Source organism: Suricata suricatta, chromosome 3, assembly GCF_006229205.1.
Source record: "Suricata suricatta isolate VVHF042 chromosome 3, meerkat_22Aug2017_6uvM2_HiC, whole genome shotgun sequence".
NCBI lineage: Eukaryota > Metazoa > Chordata > Mammalia > Carnivora > Herpestidae > Suricata > Suricata suricatta.
The window spans coordinates 130320493-130346073 of NC_043702.1; the positions used below are offsets into that span (position 1 = coordinate 130320493).

The 25581-nt window shown below is 37.4% G+C and overlaps 1 protein-coding gene across 1 annotated transcript in view; it reads right to left on the reverse strand.

Moving 5' to 3' along the window:
- Window positions 1-25581, reverse strand: part of HMCN1 (hemicentin 1) — a 436837-nt gene that overhangs the window by 206382 nt on the left and 204874 nt on the right. Inside the window, exons 15-22 of the mRNA XM_029935183.1 lie at window positions 21779-21937; window positions 14959-15153; window positions 12363-12458; window positions 10585-10712; window positions 9135-9279; window positions 5978-6090; window positions 4128-4287; window positions 3370-3538 (exon numbers count right to left, since the gene is read on the reverse strand). Coding sequence (XP_029791043.1) covers window positions 3370-3538; window positions 4128-4287; window positions 5978-6090; window positions 9135-9279; window positions 10585-10712; window positions 12363-12458; window positions 14959-15153; window positions 21779-21937 — 1165 coding nt within the window. The remainder of the gene's footprint in view (window positions 1-3369; window positions 3539-4127; window positions 4288-5977; window positions 6091-9134; window positions 9280-10584; window positions 10713-12362; window positions 12459-14958; window positions 15154-21778; window positions 21938-25581) is intronic.

Consider the following 25581-nt stretch of genomic DNA (forward strand, 5'->3'; position numbering starts at 1 on the left):
AGTAGTTATGAACATAAGTCTCCCCAAAAGAAACAAGCACATAGGAGAATCCAACATGTAATATATAATAATACAGCTGATATCACAAAGATCAAGGAAAGGACTGATTATTCAAAAAAGATGGACAACTGGCTCTTCACATGGGAAAAATAAATAAATAAAAATAGAGCACTACCTAATATTAGACAGAACATAAAAATTCAGATAGATTAAAGTCAAAAATGTAAAAAACAAACTTAAAATATTAGAATAAAACACTAGAAGATATGCATATATTGTTCATGAAGTACAAATATTTTTTTAAGTTTATTTATTAATTTTGAGAGAGAGAGTGGGAAGGATAGAGACAGAGAGAGAGAGGGAGAGAGAATTTCAAGCAGGCTCTGTGCTGTCAGAGCAGAGCCTGATCCAGGGCTGGACTCACAGACCATGAGATCATGACGCTGCCGGAGCCAAAGAAAGGATTAAAGAGCTCTGGCGGAATGTTGCAGAAAGATAAACCGCGGTCACGTCCTAGATAACTGTCGGCCTCTGGGACTGAGATTACCATCCGTTAACCTCGGGCAGGTCCCCTGGACCGTGTACCTCCCCCAGCATTTTTCTCCCCTTCTGCATTTTTCTTCCCCCTGCACATGTATATAATCAGCCGCCATGATTAAACGTTAGAGCTTGATCAGACCTCCTGTCTTGCTCTCGTTCTTTGTGTCTCTTGTCCCATCCATTCACCCGTTCCCTCCTCCAGGTCCCTGTTGAATGACCCCACGGGCCGGGGCATGACCTGAGCTGAAGTTAGATGCTTAACTGATTGAGCCACCCAGGAGCCCCAGAGAGAAAAGAGGAATTTAATGCAAAGAACCACTAGACTATGGCCTTGGAAAAGTTTTAAATTGAAACCAAGTCAGATGCTTAAGCGACTGAGCCACCTAGGCACCCATAAAGTACAAATCTTAAAAAAAAAAAGAGATTAATAGACTGAGCTACATAAAAAATATAAAATTCTGAACAGACATCAGACATTAAAAGCTTTGCAGTGGTCTGAGAAAAGATATTTTCAACACATTCAACAGACAAAAAATTGTTAGTATGAATACAGACCAAATTTCTACATTCAACAAGAAAAAGATAAACCAGTCATTGTAAGTCTGTGCAGCAGCTCTGAAGAGGCAAGTCACAGATAAAACAAATGGCCAATAAAAAAGTAAAAGCATTCTTGGTTCCCTGGCAGTCAGTTACATGAAAACTTAGAGTTGCAAGACACCATTCCACGCCCATCTAACCACAAAAATGTTTAAGTCCATAAACACCATGCATTGATTATAATAGGAAATAGTTGCACCTACATTTTTATGGTAGAAAGGCAAATCAGTAGTGCCTCTTAAGAGAGCAATTCTGCATTGTCTACAGAGTTGAGAGTAGGAATTCATTCTGACAGAAGCTGTAGTTCTAGGCTGATCCTAAAGAAACTCATGGACAGTTGTATGAAGAGACATATATAAAGATATTCACTCAAGAGCCTTGTTTGTAAAATCAAAAACCCAAAACCAAACCAAACTCAAACAAAAAAACCCTGAATGCCTGCACACTGGGAAATGTACAAACAACATGTAGAATATGTATATGGTAGTTAAAAATGAATAAAGCAGGGCACCAGGGTGGCTCAGTCAGTTGAGCGTCCAACTTTGGCTCCAGGTCATGATCTCAAGCTCGCAGGTCATGATCTCATGGTTCGCGAGTTTGAGCCCCAATTTGGGCTCTGTGCTGACAGCTCAGAGCCTGGAGCCTGCTTAGGATTCTGCGTCTCCCTCTCTCTCTGCCCCTCTCCCTCCTTGTGCTGTGTCTCTCTCTCAAAAATAAACATTAAAATTGTTTTTATAAATGAATAAAGCAAATTCATATGTATAAAAATGAATAAATATTGACTTAATAAAGCAAGCAGAATAATAATATAAAAGATGTTACATGGCAAATTAAAAATAGACACATAAAACGAAATGAAAACTACAGAAAACACGATTTCATACTGTTTAAGAATAGGTGCATAGGAGGCACATGAGATCCGTTTGCAGTATCTGCCCCCTGGGGAGGGAAAAAAGTGACTGGGGAGGAAAACAATGAAACTTCAAGTTTATCTGTAACATGGTATTCCTGTCATTCAAAACTATCCAAAGCACGTATTTTTCAAAAAAATAGTAACATTATGTAAAGTAGTTCTTAATTGTTCTTTTCCTCCTCACCAGCAGGTAGGGAAACGACAATAGCATGGATTTACAGCTTCATAACTACACACCAGTAAGTCTAAAAGACAGAGCTAGAGACTATAATTCTTATTCTGCCAGTAACTGCTGGCATGACATTGAGTTAAAACAGTAACTGCTAGTATTCCTTGAGAACTAGAGACAGGGGATGTGGCATATACATTATCTCATATATGCCTTCAGTAAGTATTATGTCCATTTTATAGATATGAAATCTAAAGTTCAAAGGGCCATTGAAAAAAACTACCCAAAGTTTCAGGCAAGCTTTAAGTGGTAGAGGTCAATTTAAACTCACACTTGCATGGCGACAAAGGTGGTACTCTCAAAGGCTCTGGCATTCTGCTTTCTATGTCACGTAGCCTATCAAATATATTGTTTCAGTGGGCTTTATAGGTATAAGGGTTTAATCAAGAAGATTTTTACAAAAGCATCTAATGAGAGTCAAATCTTAGACAGGAGAGTACTTACCGAGTTTTACTACCGCTACCAGATTAATGAGATTCTGTGTGGACTATGCCCTTTGCTAACACAAATCTATATACAAATATGCTCCATTTTAATAACTACCTTGCATATGCACCCATGGGCAATTTTGTCAAAGCTAGGTATTAGCATTCCTGATATTAAAGAATGATCTAGGGGCGCCTGCGCGGCTCAGTTGGTGAAGCATCTGACTTCAGGTCAGGTCATGATCATATGGTTCGTGAGTTCAAGCCCTACATTGGGCTCTCTGCTGTCAGCACAGCAGAGGTCCTCTGTCCCTCCCCTTAACCCCTCCCTTCCCCCATTTGCTCTTTCTCAGCTCTCTCTCTCAAAGATAAAATAAGGTCGCTCCCTCGTGGTCTAGTGGTTAGGATCCAGTGCTCTCTCAGAGATAAAATAAATGTTAAAAGAAAGAGAGAAAGAAAGGAAGGAAGGAAAGAAGGAAGGAAGATAGGTAGGAAGGAAAAAAAAGATTTAGGAGGTATAAATATTTTCTGTAGGCTCAGATATATGTGTGAATTACCTCAAATTTAAAAATTATTTCTTGAAACTTTTGAAAACGTGAATAGGCACAACATTCTGTCCCAAGAGACTGTGTTTCTGCGTGTCACGGCTCCTCCCAGACCCCTACCTTGGAGAGAATGGAGAGATGAGCTGGGTGTCTTTGGCCCAGGTGATGATGGGAGGGGGTAAGCTCTTCACTTCACATGGAAGCGTCACGTCTTCTCCTGCGAGGGCAGAAATCTCCACAGGCTCATCCTGGGACAGTCCTCGTTGGTCTCCAATCACTCTGGGCCTTACTAAAATAAACACACATTTTGGAAGGTAAACAGTACATTTCACTTACCTTCACATGTAGACTACTAATACTCTTCACAAATTTACAAGATGCTGTCTATTCCGAGGCTTGGTGGCTATCTAAAACTTTCCATGAATACGTTTATAGTGGGAGCTGAAAGGAAAATGACCAGAAAGTTTCCCTTCTTCTTCGCTCTTCCTTTCAGAACGTAATGAAGAGATCAGCTGAAATGCCCTTTTAGAGTCTGCCATCTGTGAAAGTAAACCCTGGAGGCAGAAGTGCTAACCAAGACAGAGCTGAGGCTTGGCTCTGCCAGAAGTTGGAACTAACCGATGTTTCTGAAGTAGACTGGGCGCAGTAAGCATACTCCTTGGGTAAACACTGTAACATTTTCCCAAATGGCTATACAATTACTCTCCCTTTAAATCAGAATCAAAATAGAGGAGAGGTTGGTTGGCAGTAAAAATGCAATTTTGTAAATGCGGTTCACGTTAGGAGTAAAGCCCCTGGTAATATGATTTGGGAGAGAAATGTGAGTTTTGGCACCAGTAGAGAGTGTCAAAGAAAAACATTCCTCCAGGGGCTCTCACCATAGACGGTCAGCTGCACTTTCCTCTTAGCATAGCCAGCTGCGTTGGTAGCCGTGCAGACGTACTCCCCGCTCTCTTCACCCCCGGGGGACACCACATACAAACTTCCGTCAGCACCTGCGGAAAACTTAGCACTGCTGGTGGAAATCAGCTCGCCTTTCTGCAAAACACAACAAAGGGCAAAGTGTTTTTTAAGATAATAAAGGAGTGACTTAATGTCTGGAAAAGGAAGAGAGGAAGGGAGAAAAATATTTCCAAGGGGGAAAATCCTAGATTAAAAAGACAATGCTGATTTGAAGAAAGGCATTTGTAAGAATTATTAAGCAAATAAAGCAAAGGTGATATTTCTTCATACTGAACCATTGTCTCCTTTGTTCCAGAGTTACTTCAAACTGGAGGGAATAATGGTAATAGTAATGGATGGGACAGTGCTTATGCACTCATACACTGGTTTGAGTACTTCACATGAATTAACTATCTTAATGCTCTAAAGGATCCTATAAGTAGGAACTACCACAAGCCCCAGTTTACAGAGGAAAGTATTAAGCCTTGGGGATGAAATGGAATAAGGTGCCCAAGGTCACGGTCTTTCAGTGGTAGAGTTGGCACTTAAACCCCGGCAGTCAGGCTCTGGAGCCCAAACTCAACCTCTGTGCTTTATCACAACATAAAGGCCACCCAGGAAAGATTTCATTTTTATGTTTTCCTAAAATGCTTGAAACTTCTACTCAGTCCCAGACACTGTGCAGTTTGGGGATCAGCTTCACGCCTGTATTTTTGTCTCCAGAATGCAGAAATCTTCACCTTTTATTAAACTTACAGATGTCACCACCAAAGTCTTTATATTTCAGGGCTTTTTAGATAAATAAAATTAGATGGTATGGTAAAATACTTAGGTTGTAGCATTAATTATACAAATGCCTCATTTCATTACTATGCTATCATTTTATATTACTTCTATCTGCAGATTTAAATTAATTTATAGGAAATATGCTATCCTCATGACAGTTCAAAAATGAAAAGGACTTCCACAGGGAATGGTTTTTTTTTCTCACTGCAAGAGTCCAAAAGCCAGACAACTTCATGATAGGGATATAGAGGGAAATAAATGAGTTCATAGTCCTATCTTGGCTTCCTAAAAGAAGAGAGTCTGAGACAAAGATCTGGGGACAAGAAATTTACTTGGAAGGTGATCCCTAGACGCTTGAGCAGGTGGGTGGGAGAGTGAGGAACAGAAGGAAGGAAAGCTAAAAAGTGCTCTGGTTTCCTGTGCTTGGGCTGATAAGCTTACATGTGCCGGGGGTCCTCTGAGAAGCTCTACTTCAGAAGCAGCTCAGGAGTATTCTTCTGATGGATGAGAAGCAGGACACCTACCCCTCACCGGTGTCAATGACCCTATGCTTCCTGGCCACCTGATAGCAGGCTGAGTGGCCTTATGGGGCTTTGGAGAAAGCCCTGAGTCCAGAAATCAGAGAGGTGCACACATGAAGTTGGGACTCTGGTAGAGTGCATGGAGCTGTCCACCAGAGCTGCGCTGAAATCAGAAGCGCTGAAGGGATGTGCAAGGGGTAAAGAAAGGACCTGCTACAACACGTAAGAGCACTAATAAAAGCTCCTGGGATACAGAATGAGCTATATTACAGTCCACTGTTGTGTTCTTAACGTTACTTGAGCCTCAGGTAGGTGATTACACTAAGGACATTTTGAGGTCCCTTCCAAGTGGTAGGAGCGCATGGGTTTTCCTTTTTATAAAGTTCTATGGTAGTCAAGTCCCATGTATGACCCAAAATACTCCAATAATGTTGTTATAACACGTAACATTAGCAAACACCACCAGATGTGCCATTTACCTTGGACCAGATGATAGATGGCTGGGGAATTCCACTTGCTTTGCACGGTAAAGTTACTGGAATGCCTTCAATCGTGCTGAGTACCTGCTGCCCATGCTGAATGGTTGGCAGAACTGAAAAAGGAAGTAATATTCAGAACCTGAGCATCTGTCGTTCCATTTAGCCTCATTTGTTTAAAATTGTATATCTTCAGGATATACTGTACATTTGTAAAAACTAGCTGAGATTTGAGATTTTCTGATAGAAATGTAGGGTAATTTGTAACACAGTGTAATAAAGTAAATACAGTAGCTATAATCTGAAGAATTTAATATAAACCTAAAATCAAGTAGTACATTGTGCATAATAAGTTGGTTTTCCTAACAAAAATAAGACTGAAGAAAATTCTTGGAAACTCATGGGGGAATTACATCCTAAGAGTTACACATTTAACACATACCTTTCATCATTGTCCATTAGCCATTAAGCTGCAGTGAGCTGACTTAGGCCCACTGCCAGAAAAATGGACTGTTCTGGCCACTATACATTAAATATTTGTCTGTTTACAAGAACCACTTACCGAGCTACTAAATTTAACCTAGAAAAAAAGGATTTGTTTTCTTAAAAGAAATTCAACAGTAAAACTTGCAAGGCTTTAGGAGTTTACACTTAAACACTAAAATACAGGATTCTAAGTCAATAGTTTGCACTAAGAAATCAACTGAAGTTTGACTTTAGAAAGCAACTGAAGAATTAACATTATATGAGCAGAAGCAAAAGGAAAAGGAAGCCTGTTAATTATTCCTTTCTGTGTATATCTCAATTAATCACAAGAACTAGCATATGAAAAAAGATCAATACTCAATATTCTCAAAAGAATGAATTTGAATAAAGAAGCTCCCATTCATGAAAGTTCTTAACATAGAGTAAAGAACACGATAAAATCCCGATATACAGCTTCCCCTGGGAAGAGAAGACTGGAACTGCTCACTGGAGCTCAAGCACTCACTGTGTCTCTTGCCTTGGAGTCAGATTTCTCTAGAATCATCACAGGTACCCTGGAGGAGTTTCACCGGACAAGAGATACCAGAAAACTCAGGGCAAAACCTTCCCTGGAAGGCTTAGATTAGCTTTGCTACACATTGTTATTTTCCTAAGGCTGGGCTTATACTTTAGATAATTTCTCCTTAAAAAAGCATGGCAACAAATTCCCAGATACCCTCTCTGTCAGGCTATGCTCTAAAGCAAAAATCTAATTTCCAGAATCATCATGGAAGAGTCAAATCTAAACTATACTGTAATTTTGTGGCAACATGGAATAAGCCATTTTTTTACACGCATATTGAGTTAGACAGCTATAAAGGAAAATGGTAAATTTAGGCATTTTCAAATCTGATGACATTTGACTATGGAAGAGCTATTTCCTTCCAGAATGTCAACCTACATAAATCAAGATGACAGTGAAATGGCTTGCCATTTTAATTTGCATTTATATTTGCATGCATTAATTTATCCTTGTAAGAAGTGGTCACTGAGAGCTTCTAATGAGCATTCTTCAAAGTGGAGAGGCCCAATAATGAAAGAACGGCAGTGCTAATTAACATAAGTACGGAGGCAAGGAGAACCTGGCATGTTGCATCATATCCAATTCAAAAACTAATTAGTCAGCTAAACGGTTGCTGGGTTTAGTTCCTGTCAAATGTCTGTGTTTGTTGTCTTCTTTTTTACCTTAGTAACTATATCAGTTACTCATTTTGGACCATGATGGATGAAACAATGTTGCAAAGTGATCTTTTTAACTTTTAATTGTCAACATTAATTGCATCACGACAAACCACGTCATTGGTGTCTCCTCGCTCCTGCGATCTGGCAGACATCACAGCCGGTCATGTCACTCTTTTACTCAAGTAAGACTTTGCCTCAGAATCCTTCTCAATACAGTATTGAATGGAGTTGACATGATTATATTTCTATACTAAGTTCTCGAACCAATCCATAAGCTCCCTCCAGAAAATCTGTGGACTGATTTTCTCTAAAAATAGTTAAACACAAATACAACTATATTCAATCTCACACGATGTATTACTCTTTTAGACTATAATTTAGTATTACTTCAGTATTTCTTTAAGATAATATTTCTTTAAGAATATCTCATGTGGTATTAGTGGAAGCTCGTATAAAATTGAGAGAGGCAGAAGAGACTATTTTTTAAAAGATTTTTTTTTTTACTTTTATGTAATCTCTACACCCTTTGTGGGACTTGAACTCACAACCCCGAGACCAAGAGTGGCATGCTATACTGACTGAGACACCCAGGCACCGCGGAAGAGGCTATTTACAATGAGAAGCAGACATAAGAAAAAGAAAGATGCTCTGTATCCACTGACAATTTCAATAGACCAGACAAAATGTGGAAATTACCAGATTCTCCAACTCATGTCCTAAAAAAGAGATGAATTAACTAAAAATAAATGTTCTGTACTACTTTCATCTCTGTATACAGAACTATTTTTTAATACCGTACTTTAAAAAAACAATGTTGCAAAGTCTTTAAAGAAAATACACAAAAGAATTTATGACAATTTCTTAAACTATTAAGTTGTCACTTATTTATTGAGATGTAAAAAGTCCATGACTGTTAGTCACGAATGGAAAAAGATGGCTTTTGGATTTTCTTATTTGTGAACTTTTAAGTTATCTAACACGCAAAAAGATTGTTAGAAGCACATGAGGTGGCCTTTAGAAAAGTTTAGGTCATTTCTAGCTAACACACAAAGGGGTCATTAGTAAGGACATGCTTATTGCACAATCCAAAAAGAAAAGGCAATTTGGAAGGAATAATAAGTTCAGCTTGCCTGAAATTAAAATGTATTTTTAAACATAACTCTTTGAGAGCTGAGTTCACTTTTATCAATTAAGAAACCACTTACAAAAGCCCTTGGCCAGACTCCGCTGGTGACTCCCAATGAAGCCTTGTTGTGTATGTAGGAAAAGGAATTCTGGAAACAGCCTTAACAATGTAAATAGTGTTCAAGAAATAAGGCTTTTTGTTAAAAAATAACAATTAGAGGGGAAAAAATCTCCTTCTTACAACCAGAAGACAGAGTTATTTGATTTCAGGACACAAACCTAGCTTTGAATGTGGTTTGGAAAGAATTACAATGGGTGCGTTTCTTACCATGCACATCCACGGTGGTGGTTTTGTTAATGGTTCCAGCAACATTACTGGCCACACAAGTATATTTGCCTCCATCTTGAAGGCGAACTCTTTCAATGTGGAGACTCCCATCACTGCGTATAGTGATGTAAGGATTTTGGACCAACTTAAAGAAAAAGAAGTCATATTTAATTTAAAAGATAATGTTCCCTAAGTCAAAACCAGATTTGTTTTTCTCCAACTGGGTTATTAAATATCTCATAACAAAATATTTTAAGACCTTTAAATGAAAAATGATGAGCATGTTACCAAGTGTAGAATCAATCTAATGTCATCCTGATGTACCACCAAAAAGTATACCTCCTAACATCTTTTGGAGTTATGTGAATGATGAAAAAAGGAAAGAACAGAGGTATCATTTATTTCATGTTTCTGTGAATTTTGTTACCATTCAGGACCCAAATTTCACTAGTCATTTCTACTTTGGGCTTAATTTGTTCTTTTTCAAGAAGACTATTACCACTTTCAAACTATCTGATATTTTTATTTTGACAAATAGGAACTCATTCAAGCTGAGAGAATGTGACTAATCTCAACACTTATCCTTTTCAGTGCAAATCAGAGGCAATGCATGATATAGGAACTGTGTCAGAGAAGGCTGGCAATATTTTCTATTAAAAATGATCACTCTATACCATAAATGCATACTGTTCAATCATAGGACACCTGAGTGCTCAAGCAGTATCATACTATGTTATAAGGGCATTACATTGTTGAGTGAAGTATACTAATTTTTCTCAGGATTTCATGCAAATATGAACAAGTTTACATCTTATTCCATGGAGTCAGTTCACTTCTAATTGGCATTTTAAAAAGAAAGTGAATCTAACTACCCCGGAAAATGGAAGGAAAAATACACTGAACTAGATGGAAATTTATAACCACAGGTAGCATATTTACAAAAAAAAAAAAATCCACAGAACTGTGAAAAACTTTCATATCCTTTCATAGTCAAAAGTTATACACTGAAAAATAATGACACAAAATAGATTCACATTTTTAAATAGTTCATGAAAAAGTATATAATGTTTGGAGTTAATACTAAAGATTAGTAAGTGGAAAAATTTTATGAGAGTGTTAACATTTATTACATCCTGCAAAGAAGGATAGAAAAATATTTAAATACCATAAGAATAATTTTGAATTTTCTTGACTTTTTACCTACTCTGAAGAGTTGATTAGTTGCATCGAATTGAATGCAAAACTAAAAAAACCACACTATTGGCTATTTCTCTATTTTATTAATTCCAAAATAATGTAAACTGAGCCATGTCAATATGGAAAAAAAGTTTTGGTGTTACACTTACAAAATGCATTTGTATATTTATTAAATTGAAATGTCAATGTTTCAAATAAATTGCTTCTTAAGAAAACCACAAATGTGAATGCATGGATTTAAAAATGTTCTTACCGTGGCTGAATTCTTAATCCACCGACGTTCTGGAATGGGATTTCCAGCCAACAGAGCACAAGGCAAAGTAAGCTGCTGTCCTTCAATGACACTGGTCACCGAAGGGCTGATTCCAATGAGTGGAGCAACTAAGTTGTAGAAGTAGAGGTATTATCAACTCTATTTCACCGAAAAGGAAGGCAAATTTTCTTCTAGGCTGATGATACTAATTACACTATTTTAAAAAAATGAATTTTCAAGAAAACGATTTTGGGGCGCCTGGGCGGCTCAGTCGATTAAGCCTCCGACTTTGGTTAAGTCATGATCTCATGTTCGTGGTTTCGAGCCCCGCATTGGGCTCTGTGCTGAGAGCTCAGAGCCTGGAGCCTGCTTCCAAGTCTGTGTCTCCCTCTGTCTCTCTCTCAGTCCCTCCCCCTCTCATGCTCTGTCTCTCCCTGGCTCAAAAATAAATAAGACATTTAAAAAAATTTTTAAATAGAATAAGATTTTAAAATGTAAATATGTCTGAACTGGGAGAGGGAAATAAAAGACCTTCAAAGCAGAAGGAATGGCAGGACGGTAGGTAACAGTAGAGAAGTAGAGAGCGTAAAAGAGAATTCATCTATGGCATGTGAGGCCAGAAATGTCAAGCCAAGAAATTTGCACTGTTCAATGGACAAATGGAGAGGGACTGATGCCATTTACACATAAAAAAACGTGGGATCATCAGAACCATTCTCAGGAAATATTAATCTGAAAACTAACTTATTGGAGAAGGGAAAAATCAAAATGGATAAGATGAATGAGGAGCGTATCATAACAGCTCAAGCAAATACAATGAGGTGAACTCTCTTAGATGGAAAGATGTTCTTTCGTAGAAATTAATTAATAAATTTAACATAAATCAAAGCAAAATCCCTATTCTATTTTGAAATTTTAAGTATATGTAGATGAATAAAGAGAGATCTAGAAAGAAAATTTCATAAGTGCATATTAATGAGAAACAGGAACTGAGAGATTTAAAAATTTGGATAATGTAGTACCAGTGCATAAACAGAATTCCAAGGAATAGACATAGGAATATAAATTTAGCATGTGACCAAATGGGTATTTTAATCAGTGGAATGAGAATATTCAATACAAGATACTGAAATGAAAAAAATTTTTTTAACTATAATGGGGTGCCTGGGTGGCTGACTTGGTTAAGGTCTGACTCTTGATTTTGGCTCAGGTCATGATCCCAGAGAGCTGGGATCAAGCTCCGCATCTGGCTGCTTGCTGAGCAATGAGCATGAAGCCTGCTTGAGATTCTCTCTCTTTCTCTCTCCCTCTGCCCCTCCCTCCTGCTTGTGTGCTCTGTCTCCCTCAAAATAAATTTAAAAAATGAAAAATAGATACTGAAATTAATGTCTTACCACTAAACATTATTGCATTCTTACTTCATATTATATTCCAAAGTAATTTCATGTGGACTAAAATGATGTAAAAAAGGTAACCAGAAAAAAACGCCATGACTCTAATATGTGTGTATATATTTATATGTAGACTTAAATCAATTTATTCAAGTTGATTTCTTTAAATGAAAGATAAGGAGCTTGGAGAAGATGATCTGTAAGGTTATTTCCAGTTCTAACATCCCATGAAATATGAAATAGGGTGGGGGAGGGGAGGCTACGCTAGTAATCAAATATTTACCTGTTGTTGTTGTTTTTTTTAAGTGGCATAGATAAGAGATGATGTAGTAAAAGAAGTCTGATGACTTGGAAGACTGTGAAATCTAAGCACCTAATTGATCTTACCAAGTCCTGTCACTGTTACTGTTGCCTGGGAAATGATCTTTCCAAACTGGTTTTCTGCTTCACAAATATAGGTTCCTTTATCATTTGCCCATAAATCTAAAAATAAAAAAGAGGAAGAGAGAGAGAGTGTTTATTCCATTCAACACTATCTATGAAGTAACCATGCGAGGCACCATGCTGAAATTTGTGGGCAGAAACTGTGTGTGTATTGCCTTCAGTTATTTCCCATTCTATGTGAGGAGACAAATATAAAAACCAACAACCACACCACAGTGTGATAAATGCTATAAGATTCAGACAAGGAGCTGTGGGAGCACCGAGACGTGAGAGACTGAGGGCATGTAGAGGACTTAGGGAGGGATGCACGTGGAAGGTAATATACAAGTGAACCTTAAACAGCAGGTAGAATAGAGGAAGGGCAGCCTAGGCCCAGGGGACTGCATAGGCAAAAGCAGGACTTGAAACATCAAGGTCTGTGCAAAGGATGGAAAGCTGCACAATGGGTGCTGCAGCAGCACCCTGGGGGCAATTCAAAATTTTGCAAGCAAGATTTTTTTTTTAAGTTGGCCCAATGATTGGGAGAGCATACTGGCATTTACTGGGCAAGAGGGAGGGAAGCCCTGCAGGAGGCAGATTCATGAAAGGAACAATTATCCCAAGTCCAGCAAGACTTCTGATCCCACTGCAAATTCATGGATTTGATGACTTTGTTTATAATTATATGATAATTACATGTATCAGTCTACATTTAAGCTGTCAGATTTATAGTGATGCATGTAAACATGTATGCATATTGTATAGACATTTCTAGAGTATTTACCTACTGAAATGTCTATTACTTTAATAAAAAATACTTTTGTTCTTTATTTTCCTTCGTACTACATTGTGAATATTTTTTAATTAAGGAGAGTGTTAAGGGGATCGGAAGAAAGACTACTAGGTTATAGGTTGTGTGGATACAGTCAGGGACAAGCTAAAGGCAGAGTGTGCCTTGTAAAGAGTGTGGTTTGTCTTGTGAACAGTAGGGGAGTCAAAAGAAGATTTTAAATAGGGAAATGAATATAATCTTTGCAAATATCTTAATAAGCACAGTGTAGTCACTGATAAGGTTTGACAGAGAAAAATGTCACTTTCCACTGTGAACAGTTCCATTTATCTCAGATAAAGAGCAGCAACAAAGCTCCTACTTCTCTGTTAACAATATCCATATACCCTCAGAATTGCAGCTGGTAAATTCGGGCAGTATCCACTCTCAACAGCAGCAAACATTGATTTGCAAAGGAAAATTGATCAAATCATCTGGCTAATAAGTCACATGTCGTTTTTATCCAAGATAGTTTTCATATTATCAACTCTTGGGCTAATTTGTATAGGAATACATAAGTGGTTTCTAATCACTACTTTCCTTCTAGATAGTTAATGGGGACAGCTGGGCAACCATTTGTCAATGCGCTGCCCTCTCTCATTCTTCCTCTTTTACATCGCCTCTAACTGATTTGTTTCAGGTCTAATTTGTTTCCTGGGCTTTTCTATCATTATTGTCACCCCACCTGTAGAACCCTGTAAGCCTCCCCCATTTTCCTTCTCATATCTTTTATCCCGCAGAGGGGTTGTTCTGAAATAGTATTTTCATGTGTCTTTTCCTGCAGTGAAGCTTGAAGGGCTATCTTCCACCTCATCAAAAGCATTTCTTCATCTGCACATTCCAGGTGCTGCATAATCTGACCCAGTAGGTACTTTTGAGGCCATCCACTTAGATGGTGGGTTGGAAAATGCCTGAGTGGGAGACCCCGTATATGACTTCTGTCCTCACCACAGAGCCCAGCCCAGAGATGATTCCTTAAGCTCTTCTAATCAGAAGTGCTCATATTTGGAAGTTTAAGTGGCCAAGGTACATTTAATATTGTTAATAAATATGGAAATCACTTACTGAAGGCTTTCTACAAAATAACCCCAAAGAGGCAACTACTCTTAAAAAACCAGGTAACTGATTAAATGTTTTTATTCCTCTACTGCCATTATTCAAACATTCTGAATATTATTTGAAAAAAGTACAAAGTATTTACAAATATCTGAATGCTTAATAGCTTATAGCCAAAAAATTTTGGATGATAGAGTATTTGACTTTTTTTTAAAATCTTCTGCTCCAGGTGGATATAATTTTTAATCAAGGAGGTTCCAGAGTATAGAGTCCCTATGGTTATATACTGTTGGTCAAAAATAATTCATTAAAGTTAACAAACTACTATTTTTGTATTTTACCTTTCTATACAGCAGTTGGTATCAGAGTCAATAAAGCATGATCACTAATCCACTTAGAGGCCCAGGTAACTCTATTTGCAACACACAACAGTGAGATATGAAGTCACATTTGCTTCATAACCTTTATGGTATCATATACATTTGAATAAAATATAATTTATTTATGACAATTCCAAAATATAAGAGTTCAATACCATTTTAAAGTGAAATCCAACAAACACAGAATGTGTTGGCATGATTAATTCACTATTTTAAACATAGTAATCCCTGTGTATAAAACATGAATGCATAATACATGTGCACACTTGTATAAAATATATCTCCTTTAACCTACTTGAAATAGAGAGTGCTCCTGTTCTTAGTTGGCTGATGGAACTCACTGAAAAGGGTCTTGAGAAGATTGGCATATTGTCTGACCTCCGCCATTTGATCTTTGGTTCTGGATAACCCTGGACATAGCAAGGTAATGTCACATTTGAGCCAATTTCCATAGACACATCAACAGGTTCTTGTATGAAAACTGGAGGTGCTGGAAGATATTTAAAATAAACAAACAAAAAACGGTTGTTGGGATAGTGTACAGGCACATTAAATATAAATCTAATTACTGAACTGTCAACAGATTGAATCTGAATCAAGATATTGTTCATGTAATATTATGAATTTACCCTTTAAATATCCCTGTCTGCTATTGACATAACAGATATTTCTTTTTCGCTTTATAAATGAAAAGAGGCACAAAGAAGTTTAACTACTTTCTTAAAGTGGTAAATGATAAAGACAGTGGAATTCAAAAGTGGGAATTTAAATCAAGATTACTTTAAATAAAGAGAATCTTTCATTTAAAAAAATTCTTTTCAATTCTGGTTTATGTCATACTGCTCAAATCTTTGAACTTTCTTATAAATAAGCCTGCCTTATAATGAAATGTTTTTGGCACTTTCCAAAACTCAGCTCCAACTGGTTAAAGTGTTAAAATTTTAATGTTTATTTATTTTTGAGAGAGCGAGAGAGACAGAGCATGAGCAGGAAGAGTGGCAGAGAGAGAGGGAGACAAAGAATCCAAAGCAGACTCCAGACACAGAGACCATGTGGGGCTCAAACTATTGAGCTGTGAGAACATAACCTGAGCCAAAGTCCCAGGGTCAACCGACTGAGCCACCCAGGCGCCCCCTACTGGTCAAATTTTTAAAAACTTAATTTATACTAGAGCTCATTCTTTAACACATCGCTAGATCTCCAGCTAACAGTATTTAATTCTAAATTACATCTTTGTTTTATATCACATTCTTGCTTCTAAATATCTTTCACCTTTGGGGGGTGTTTTGCATTTTTAATCTTGAGAATCATTAATAGAATATAGTATTTGATAAAAAAAAAAAGAATGAGAGCTTAATATCTTAGAGTTAAACTCTGATTCAGAAATTATAAACTATAGATTAAAAGGCTACATTTATCCACATAATTAAGTAAACATAGAAGCCAGGAGGAAGAATTAGATATGTGGTATTGGCACAACTTGGAAAACATGGGAAGGAAATACAGGAGAAAGCTGTCAGCAAGCCCAGATAGATGAGGTTCTTGATATGTCTGTCCCGTAGAACTTCTAAGTAATGATGTGTGAAGCATCAGACAAGGAGAAATACATAGAATGCTACTGAAAGTAATTCATGAAACCTGTTCATGTAAGGATTCTAAGAGGAGGAGCCCAAGAGAGGGCTACTTGGTAATGTCAAGTTCAAATATTGCTTAGGAATTCAAGTATCACTTACAAAGCAAGGACTGTTGTAAGGTGCTTTCCCTAATTTTCTCATTTGATCTTTACAGTATCCCTATGGAGTAAGTACTATTATTACTTCAACTTTATAGATAAAGAAACTGACATAGAGATTTGCTAAGTGTTACATGGAATTGAAGACCAGACAGAGGTAGGATTGAAAAACAGGTTGCTCCTGGTAACAATTCTTTGTCATTGTATCAGCCTCCCCTTTTCTAGGAGTTCCTACCACTGCTCAAAGTCAGGGTGTTTAGCAAGTGAACAAAAGTGCAGAGATCACTTCTTTCTTTCTTATTGGGAATTTTGGGACTTGGATGCACAGTTGTCTCCTGAGCAGCATTAATGCTTTATTAGCTGAGGCTAAAGGACATCCTCTAACTTTGCAACCTTATCTTCCTTTATTCCCCTACAGCTATCTTATTCTCTGGACAATCAGAACTCTTCACTCTTCTCTAAATAAGGACTGACCATTTTCATACCAGTACCTGTGTTATAGTCATCCTTCTCAAATGCAATGTTGGCAATTTATCTCTGGCTATTAAAATATAGACAATCCTTTAATCCAGCTCAAAAGGTCCCTCCTTGATGCCATCTCTCATGTTCCCAGATGGACAGGACTTCCTCCCTCTGTGAGGTACAGAACTCACTCCATAGCACTTTCATGGCAATGGCCTCACTCAACCTTTTATTAGACTGTGTGTTTGATTTTCCCTAGAGAATTTATGTTTGCAACTATATTTTATCTTTTATAGCAGCTAACTTAGTACTTTGTGCATTATACATGGTAGTTCGATATCTGTGAATGATTAAATCAATACTAAAACACTTCCATGATAATCTGGTATGTGCATTTGTTTATGTGTGTAAGCGTATGTGATGTTAACAACCTTGATCTTTTGAAGAAAACATGGCAATTTCAGAAGCCTAATGTTTGTTTACGGAACCTAAAGAAAATAAAGTTAAATCTGCAATGTAATATGTTTTTAAAAAGAAGTAGAGTAGCTGTGTTTAGATTTCTCTTAATCCACCTATATGGGAATTTGACATATAAAAATCATAGGCAAGATAAACATATTTTAAAAACAATTCATAAGGTAGCTTATTGTTTTTCTATCCTAGGTGTAAAGGACTAGTTACTTTTCTCTGGAGTGACTGTAGTCATTTATTCCAGAGCCACTTGGTTTTCTGAGAAATAGAGGTTAAATATAAAAGTCTCTGGATGTGTTAGATGTGGAGTATGGGCAGGCAGATGTGGAAATGGGGCAGAAAATCAATTTCAGAAGAACAAAAAGATATGCAGAAACCTGGGGTTGACCAGACATTCGAGAGGAAACCAAGCTTACTGACACAGCAGAACAAAGCCATCAGTCAAGATGGAAACATTGGCTTTCAGAAGTAAGAAAGCCAAGAATGAACTGGACTAGAAAAGGATAAGCAGAGTTCACGTTGTGCCCATAAAACTCAGTTAAGACAGGAGAAGTCATCTGTGGTGAAGAAGCTTAGGGAACAGTGTCAGGCATAAGACAAGCAAACGGTTAGGGCATATCCAGCTGGTACCAGAAAACAAGGCAAATGAGTGTACCAGGCACTAGGTAAGGAGCCAAGACAGCATCAGTGACATGGAAACCTCAAAAATGAAGCACTCCTAACTGAGCCAAGAAGCCTTTTAAATACTTCCCACGCCTGATGGTGGCCAACTCGAACTCCAAGTGAGTTATACTGGGTGGATGGTAAACAGATTAACGAGGCCACGGAAGGGGCAGTGGTGCCTGTAGTACAAAACACAGGACTTGTTCAGAGGAAGCTGTGTTGCGTAGAGATGTTACAGTCCCCTAGGTGGTTTTAAAACGCAGTTCTATTATTTCTTAGTCTATAAAATTGGAAAACTATTTTACTTCCCTCAGCCTAAATCTCTCCATGAACAATAAAGAGATAATAATAATATTTCCTATCTCATGCTGTCAAAGAACTGGTCTTTATTAGTCATTTAGCATGCAGTAATCACCCAAATATTAACTATCACTGGTTATAAATATTGTTGAATATTTAATGTATTAAATCTTAGCTCCAGGATTTAATAAGACTATTGTTACTTTCAATTTCGGCTTCTGCATACAGGCTGTCAGGATTATGCTGGACTCACCGTGATCCCCTAGGTATTCGTGTGCAAACCCCTTGAGAACTGCAAAGTTAACCCTCAGTACAGCTTTGTCTTCGCTCACTGAGAGATGGACATGGCTGGGTACATACATTATTGTGAAAATAGAAAACTCACAAACAGATTGACCATGTTGTTCTAAAATCTATTACATAAAGTCATTCTAGTTCCTTTAGTGATAATTAAATGTATACCCACTCAGGCAACTCTTGCATTACATTAGTCAGAGATTTTCTTTCCTAAAATGGCTGAACACACTGTTTTGGTTCTAGCAAACCACGAAACACAAAACCACAGTCTAAGACTCAAACCCTGAGTGGTGTGGAATGCTACAAATAAAATCGCTGCCAGGCCAACTTTTTGTTTGATGTAGCCAATCTTCTTCTCTTCCAAATGACTTCACAATTCACTACCTCTTTTTAAAAAGGGATGAAAAGCACTGGTAACTTTCCCTGTTGACCTGAAATGTCCATAACTCAGAGCCATGATAATGAGAAACAGGAAAAAGGAGACTCACTACAAGAAGCTATAACTCAACAATATTGAACAGCTTTATTATTATTATTTTTTGATCTACTATTGATGTAAAGTAATAGGCCCACAAAAATAAGCTGGAAGTCCAACAGCTACAGATAGGAATAAAGGTATGTTTTTCTTTTTAAGTCATAAGCTACTTAAATTTATGCCCAATAGTTTTGGAACTTAAATGAATTTTATGCACCACTACTAATCATAGTACTTGAATTGTCTCAAGCCCTTTAAAGAACATCAACTTGAAACAATCACTTTCATATTAAAAGCCCGATATTTGATCTTAAGTACTATGCCACTATTATATATGCATTTCTATATTATTTCAAGCTTCAGAGAATCAAAGTGTTAATTCAACTTGTGAAGTTCATCTATTTGCTACATGTGCCATTAAGCAGCTTCAGATGAACAGCAGTGACCAATAACAGGCTGCACACACATGGGTGATGATATCTCATTTCATCTTTACAAGCAACCTATCAAGTAGGTACTCTTAAAAGTCAGGTGGAAAACCTAGCCTCTCCCCAAAGCCCATTCTCTTAACCACTATATAAATCTGAGGAAAAGTTTGGTTTTTTGTTTGTTTGCTTTTAAACCTAACAGTGATACCACTGCAACTGTGATTGCCACAGGCCTTAGCAATTACACCCTGTATCTGCTAGGATGTGGGACCATAGTTTTGTGTGGATAGATAAGCTCTAACCAAACATTGTGAGCCACGGAGATCAGAATTCTAATGGTGGATAAGGAGAAGGAATAATGGATACATGTATGGTGCTGATGTTGGTATCTGACAACTGTTAATGATCAAGATTACAGTAAGGGAACAATTGAATTTATGTTAATAGCTCCATCAGAACAATTACTGGAATAAAAGTTGAGAAGCCATTGTTTTAGAAAAGGTCATAGAGAGTGAAGATCTTGAATCTTGAGTGAAAATAAAACAAAATTCAGTTCAGGGAATGAGGATATACACAAAACATCAGTTAAGACGTTGCCTAATCCAGTGTAAATTACTCCAGCACCAACAGCCCTGATGTTTACATGATTTTTCGCTAGTCAAACAGAGAGAACCTGAAAGTTCAGAAACTAAAAATATCATCAGGAAGGCAGCAACTAAGGAAATGTGTATGTTGTTTAGATTTTCTATAATCTCGGAGAGGGGTGAGGGCGTCAATCCTCTTTTGCTGGGAACAATTACTCAGGCTAATTACTCTTCCTCTAGAGCTAGACAACTATAGATGGATTTTGAGTCAATATAAAATATTGAGCAGGAAAGAGGAAGAAGCAGAACTAGAAAATTTGGGAATTTGAAATGCCATACTTTCTGTATTTCTTAGAAACACGAATTCTGTATCAAGTGACCCTCTTCCTTTGGGCTTTATATTTCTAAAAGCATTCCTTGTGTTTTAACTTTACTGGTAGATTCAGATATCCTCCACTCAGAGATTTGAATCTTATTTCCAAGGCACTTCTCTTAATAACCTCAGCCTTTAGTCACAGTCAAACACATTTTGCTGTGTCCCAGATTCTACAGTGGTCTTTGTGGGCATTTGCAGCTCTGTCGATTCTACCCCAAGGGCATAATCACCAAGAGTACAGAGTGTTCACCAGATGGCCCAGGGGCAAAGGGGATCATAGCAGATCCCAGGAGGAAAGAAATTAGTTTATCTGAAGCAATATATTAAGCTTGGAGGGCCATGATATTCATTTAAAGAATTAAGACAGAACTGAAATGTTTTGTATTACTTTATCCTAAAAAAAATCTGCATATTTTACATAGTTCCTAACATTTGTTTAAAAAAAAAAAACACAGTGGGGGCATGAAAATCATCATACATAAATGAAAATACAATTTAACAAAATGTCATATTTTATAAGTTTAACTAATGTAAATGTTTGAATTATCTGTTAAAATTAAGCTGCCAGGTTCCTTTTCATACAAAGCAAGCTCTGTTTCATTTCATGTGTTCCTACACTGTGTGTCAATTGTTTTTTAAGAAACATGACGTGGAGAGACAAAGAAGGAGACACAGGAGAGAGTAATCTGACGACAGTGGTCATGAACATGCTGTATCCTTCACATTGTGGCCGACATTTATTTGTTGTTAGTACTTTATTTTATACACTGAGGAATCATTGCTAGTAAAAAAATTTTTAAATAAAAGCACAGTGTGCTACCTTTGCTATCATCAACATCTCCAAGTTATGGTCAAGAGCCAAAGTCTAATTTCTGGGCTCCAGATGTTAATACTTAGCAATTTTGTGTCAGAACAGATCACTCCTGCTATGAAAATGTCTGGCAATAGATGATACACCAGTGAAGTCTACAGTCTCTGATGTCAGATTACCTGTGTTCAAATATCCAGGCTCTGCTCCCCCATAGTTGTGATACTGATATGTTCCTTAGCTTTGTTATGCCTCCGTTTCCTTATCTATATAATGGAAATATTTATAGTAGCTTCCCCTTAGGACTGCTATGAGGGTTAAATGAGATAACACATATAAAAGTTCTTAGCACAATTTATGGTATACAGAAAGCACTTGGTAAATGTTTACCAACATCATTGTATTAATAATCTGAGATGCTAAGTCTAATTTTCCAATGTAACAAACATTTCCACCCAATCGCTTCAGAGTTATTAGCACGGAAAAAGCCAACTGTGTCTGTCAGAGCTGGATGCTTACAGCCGACATCCAGGGTGATCTTGCCAGCTGCTCTTCCAGCATCATTGACAGCTACGCACATATAATCACCAGCATCCAGGTCTTGAGTTTCTTGAATCTTCAAAAGTCCCAAGAGAGGGTCAATAATGAGGAATGTTGAGGGCCTCAGCTCAAGATCCCCTAGGTCAAAACAAAGGGAGAACATTAAACACTAAAGTATTTACATAGTTTACTCTGCTATTGGTTTGATTTCAAGACTGCTGAAGAAAACTGACTGTCAAGTTTGTACAATACAATTGTCTGGCACAACGTAGACACTTAAACAATGTTTATGCAAAGAAAGAATGAAGTGTTTGTTGGCACTACGCTGACTTATTAGTCTGTATAGTTCTATGCGCTAACCAAGAGCCAAAAATCTGGCCCCAGATACTTCCTACTGTGAATGTACCTAAATAAGACTGAACTCTTCAAAGCTGGACTGGGGAGGACGGGGCGGGGGCAGAGTAGGAAAGGATGGCAGCTGTCGCCGTGGCCGTGTTCGGTAGGAAGGGAATAGGAAGATGAAGGTTGAAAAAAGGTTTCTACCAGCTTTGTGGCAGGACGAATTTCAGTAATCCAGAAAGTGCTTAGGTGACTACAGGTGATCTTAGTTTGGTCAATAACCAGGTTTTTGGTTTGCTGAATGCTATCAGTTAGGTAGTGTCTTGTGAGAGCATTCTGAGGATGTCTGGGGAAGAAGGGACCGCAGCTATCTGGAGACCATAGGGAAGAGCTTGTTAGTAGGAGAGAAAAAATGGGTGAGAAATTTTTTTAAAGCTTATTTATTTATTTTGAGAGAGACAGTGCAACTGGAGGGAGGGGCAGAAAGAGAGGGAGAGAGAAAGAATCCCAACTGGGCTCCACGCTGTCAGAGCAGAGCCTGACGAGGGGCTCAAACTCATGAAACAGTGATATCATGATCTAAGCCAAAACCAAGAGTCAGCTGCTTAAACAACTGAGCCACCCAGGTACCCCTGGGTGAGAAATTTCTAACAATGGCGAGAGAGAAGTGTTTTAGAGAAGTCTCCTATAATACCTCTTCTACATCTGTATTATTCATCAAGTTCTTGAAGTTGGAGTTACAGGTTTCTGGAAGAGGCAGGTAGGGAATAAATGTGTGGGGAAAAAACATGCATTGAATTTGACCTCAGTGTGAGGCTAGAATGACAGCAGAAAAACTCGTTATGTCTGAGTTACCTGCGTGTCCCTGATGCTGTGTCCTTGCAGCCCCTCCAATCCCCTGAGAACCATTTCTCTACGAAAGAAAGCAGTGCCTTAACTAATCTCTAAGTCAGGTTAGCCTCTCCTTATGTTTCCTCTCCTCCAGAGTGACTCCTCTCCCAAGAATGGAATTACTGGGATGACCAGTTTCATAAAAAAAATACCTACTGCTGGATGTTTAATGCTAGCTTAGTGCCCACATCCTTTTTGTTCACTTTTATAAGCAGTGATATCAAACTTTCTGCGGGGATCCTAAAATCTTTCTGGAGGTTGGAAGGCCATTGCTCTTAGGGGTGCCTAGCATGCCCAGATGTCAAGTCTAAAAAACCACTCTCCAAAATGTCACGTACTACCCTAGCCATGTGCCCTGAAAACCACAGTAGTAACTCTCTTAGCTTCTAATAAAAAAAGAGAACTCCAGAACAAGTAATCCTCTAGAATACTATAAAAATGACCAATCAACAGACTCAGGGCAATAAGCAGACAATTCTTTGTTTTTGTTTTTGTAATTTTGGGAACAGAAGGGGTCAAAGAAGCCATAAATTTGAAAACAAAAAAATTACAATAGCCACCATCAGTGCCAAAAATAAAGTATTTTTCAGCATTCCAATATTTAAAACCCAAATCATCCTTTTAAGCTTGCTACTACATACCACACGAGAATAAGAGAAGCAACCAAAGCTGTGTCTATATGCCTCTGGGAAATTTTCATAAATAAAAGCAGATGATGTTGACATAAACTTTCCTCCCACTAAGGGAGAATGCAATGTGACCTAGCTGTTCATCAAGTATTAGAATGTTTGGACTAAAATGCATTTAGAATTTTGGAATTTACTTCTCCCTTATTTCTTTTGTTTACGTCAAAGGATACAACAGAATAAAATCAAGACCTCTAGTTTTATTTTTTTTCCAAAATAAAAATGTTAAAAGAATAGCAGTAATGAAAATATAAATTGGGAAACACTGGTTTAGTCAAGTTTTCATTTTGATTATATTTTGGTAATCCCTCCTTTCTTGATTTCTATTGAATTAGTCACTGGGAAGCCAGAGAGAAATACAGAATTTTGAGATGGTCATGAAATAGGGATTATTTAGTTCTAATATGAGGTAAGATTAGAAGAATGTTTTATAGAGTGAAATATACAAGCTTTCCTAACAACCCATGCTAGGATTTAACAATCGTTACCACTGTAGAGCATTCTCTTTATGCTGTACTTTAAATTCAATTCTGGTCTCTGTGGATGTGAAGATTAACAAACAGAGATCATTATCCCTGGCAGAAGATCCTTTCAAATAGTTGATGGTAATTCATGGTTCTCAAAAGTGTTTGACTCAAGACCCGTAACTTTTACCCTCTTATAAATTATTGGGGACTTTAATGAAGTTTGTTTATATAGATTTTATATATTTGTATTTAGCATTTTAGAAATTGAAAAAATTTAAATGTGTGATTTATTCTACAACAAACTCAAGACACTTGAACATAATGAACATATTTTATGAGAAACTAATTATTTTTCCAAAAATAAGATAAATTTAGTGAGATGAGTAGTGTTTCACATTTATACAAATTTCTAGAATGTCTAGCTTAATAGAAGACAGCTGTGTGCTCATATTTGCTTCTGCATTCATTCTGTTGGCTATCACACTTCTGTACCCTCCAAAAACTCCACTATACACTTGTGAGACAATGAGTATGAAAAAGAAAAATAATAGTATAATTGGGAAAATAATTTTAGTCTCAGAGATTCCCTGAAAAAAATTATGGGGAACCCCTAGGGAATCCCAACTACTCTTAAGAACCACCAATCTAAATTGAAAAATCCAATTTCTTTAATGTTTCACCATAAATATCCTCTATATAATGTTTTAATAGTGCCTCTGATTCTTTTTTGAACCCACTCAATGTTGCTTATATCTAAAATGAAAAATCCAAAATTTTGATGGGTATTTGTACTTACGCAATTCCTTTTCTCTGATGGTCTGAATGGAATACAATTTACTAATTTATTAATGAATGATAGGCGCCAGGGGTTTGGGGGCAAAGGAAATGAGATGCTGTTCAACAGGTATGAAGTTTCAATTATCCAAGAGAAGTAGTAAGTTCTAGATATCTAGTGTACAACAAAGTGCCTATAGTTAACAAGGCGTAGTGCACACTTAAAATTTTGTTGAGGATAGATCCCATGTGTTTTCACAATCAATCACCACCTACATTCAGTTAGAATTGCTAGCAAAAAGGGTATGAAGAACAAGTTATACTTCCCTTTAAGGTAAGGACGCTTCTTCTCCCCATGGTTTCCATAAGGTAGGATTTTCCTAACCTTCCTATTGTCTCATCCCTCGAAGAGGTGGAAAATGAGAGTCCAGGTGCCTCTTCCCCCTTTCTTTCTGGAGCCAGTCTACATTAGAGTTTATCCTATACTTTCTTTTTTTTTTTTTTTGATGATCCAGATTCTGCATATGCAATAATTGCTTGCCTGGTACAGGTAGGACAGTAGCTGGCCTGTTTCTGGGGTTTACGGCTGTTGTGCATATTGTTGATGAACCCTGGAGGACATCTT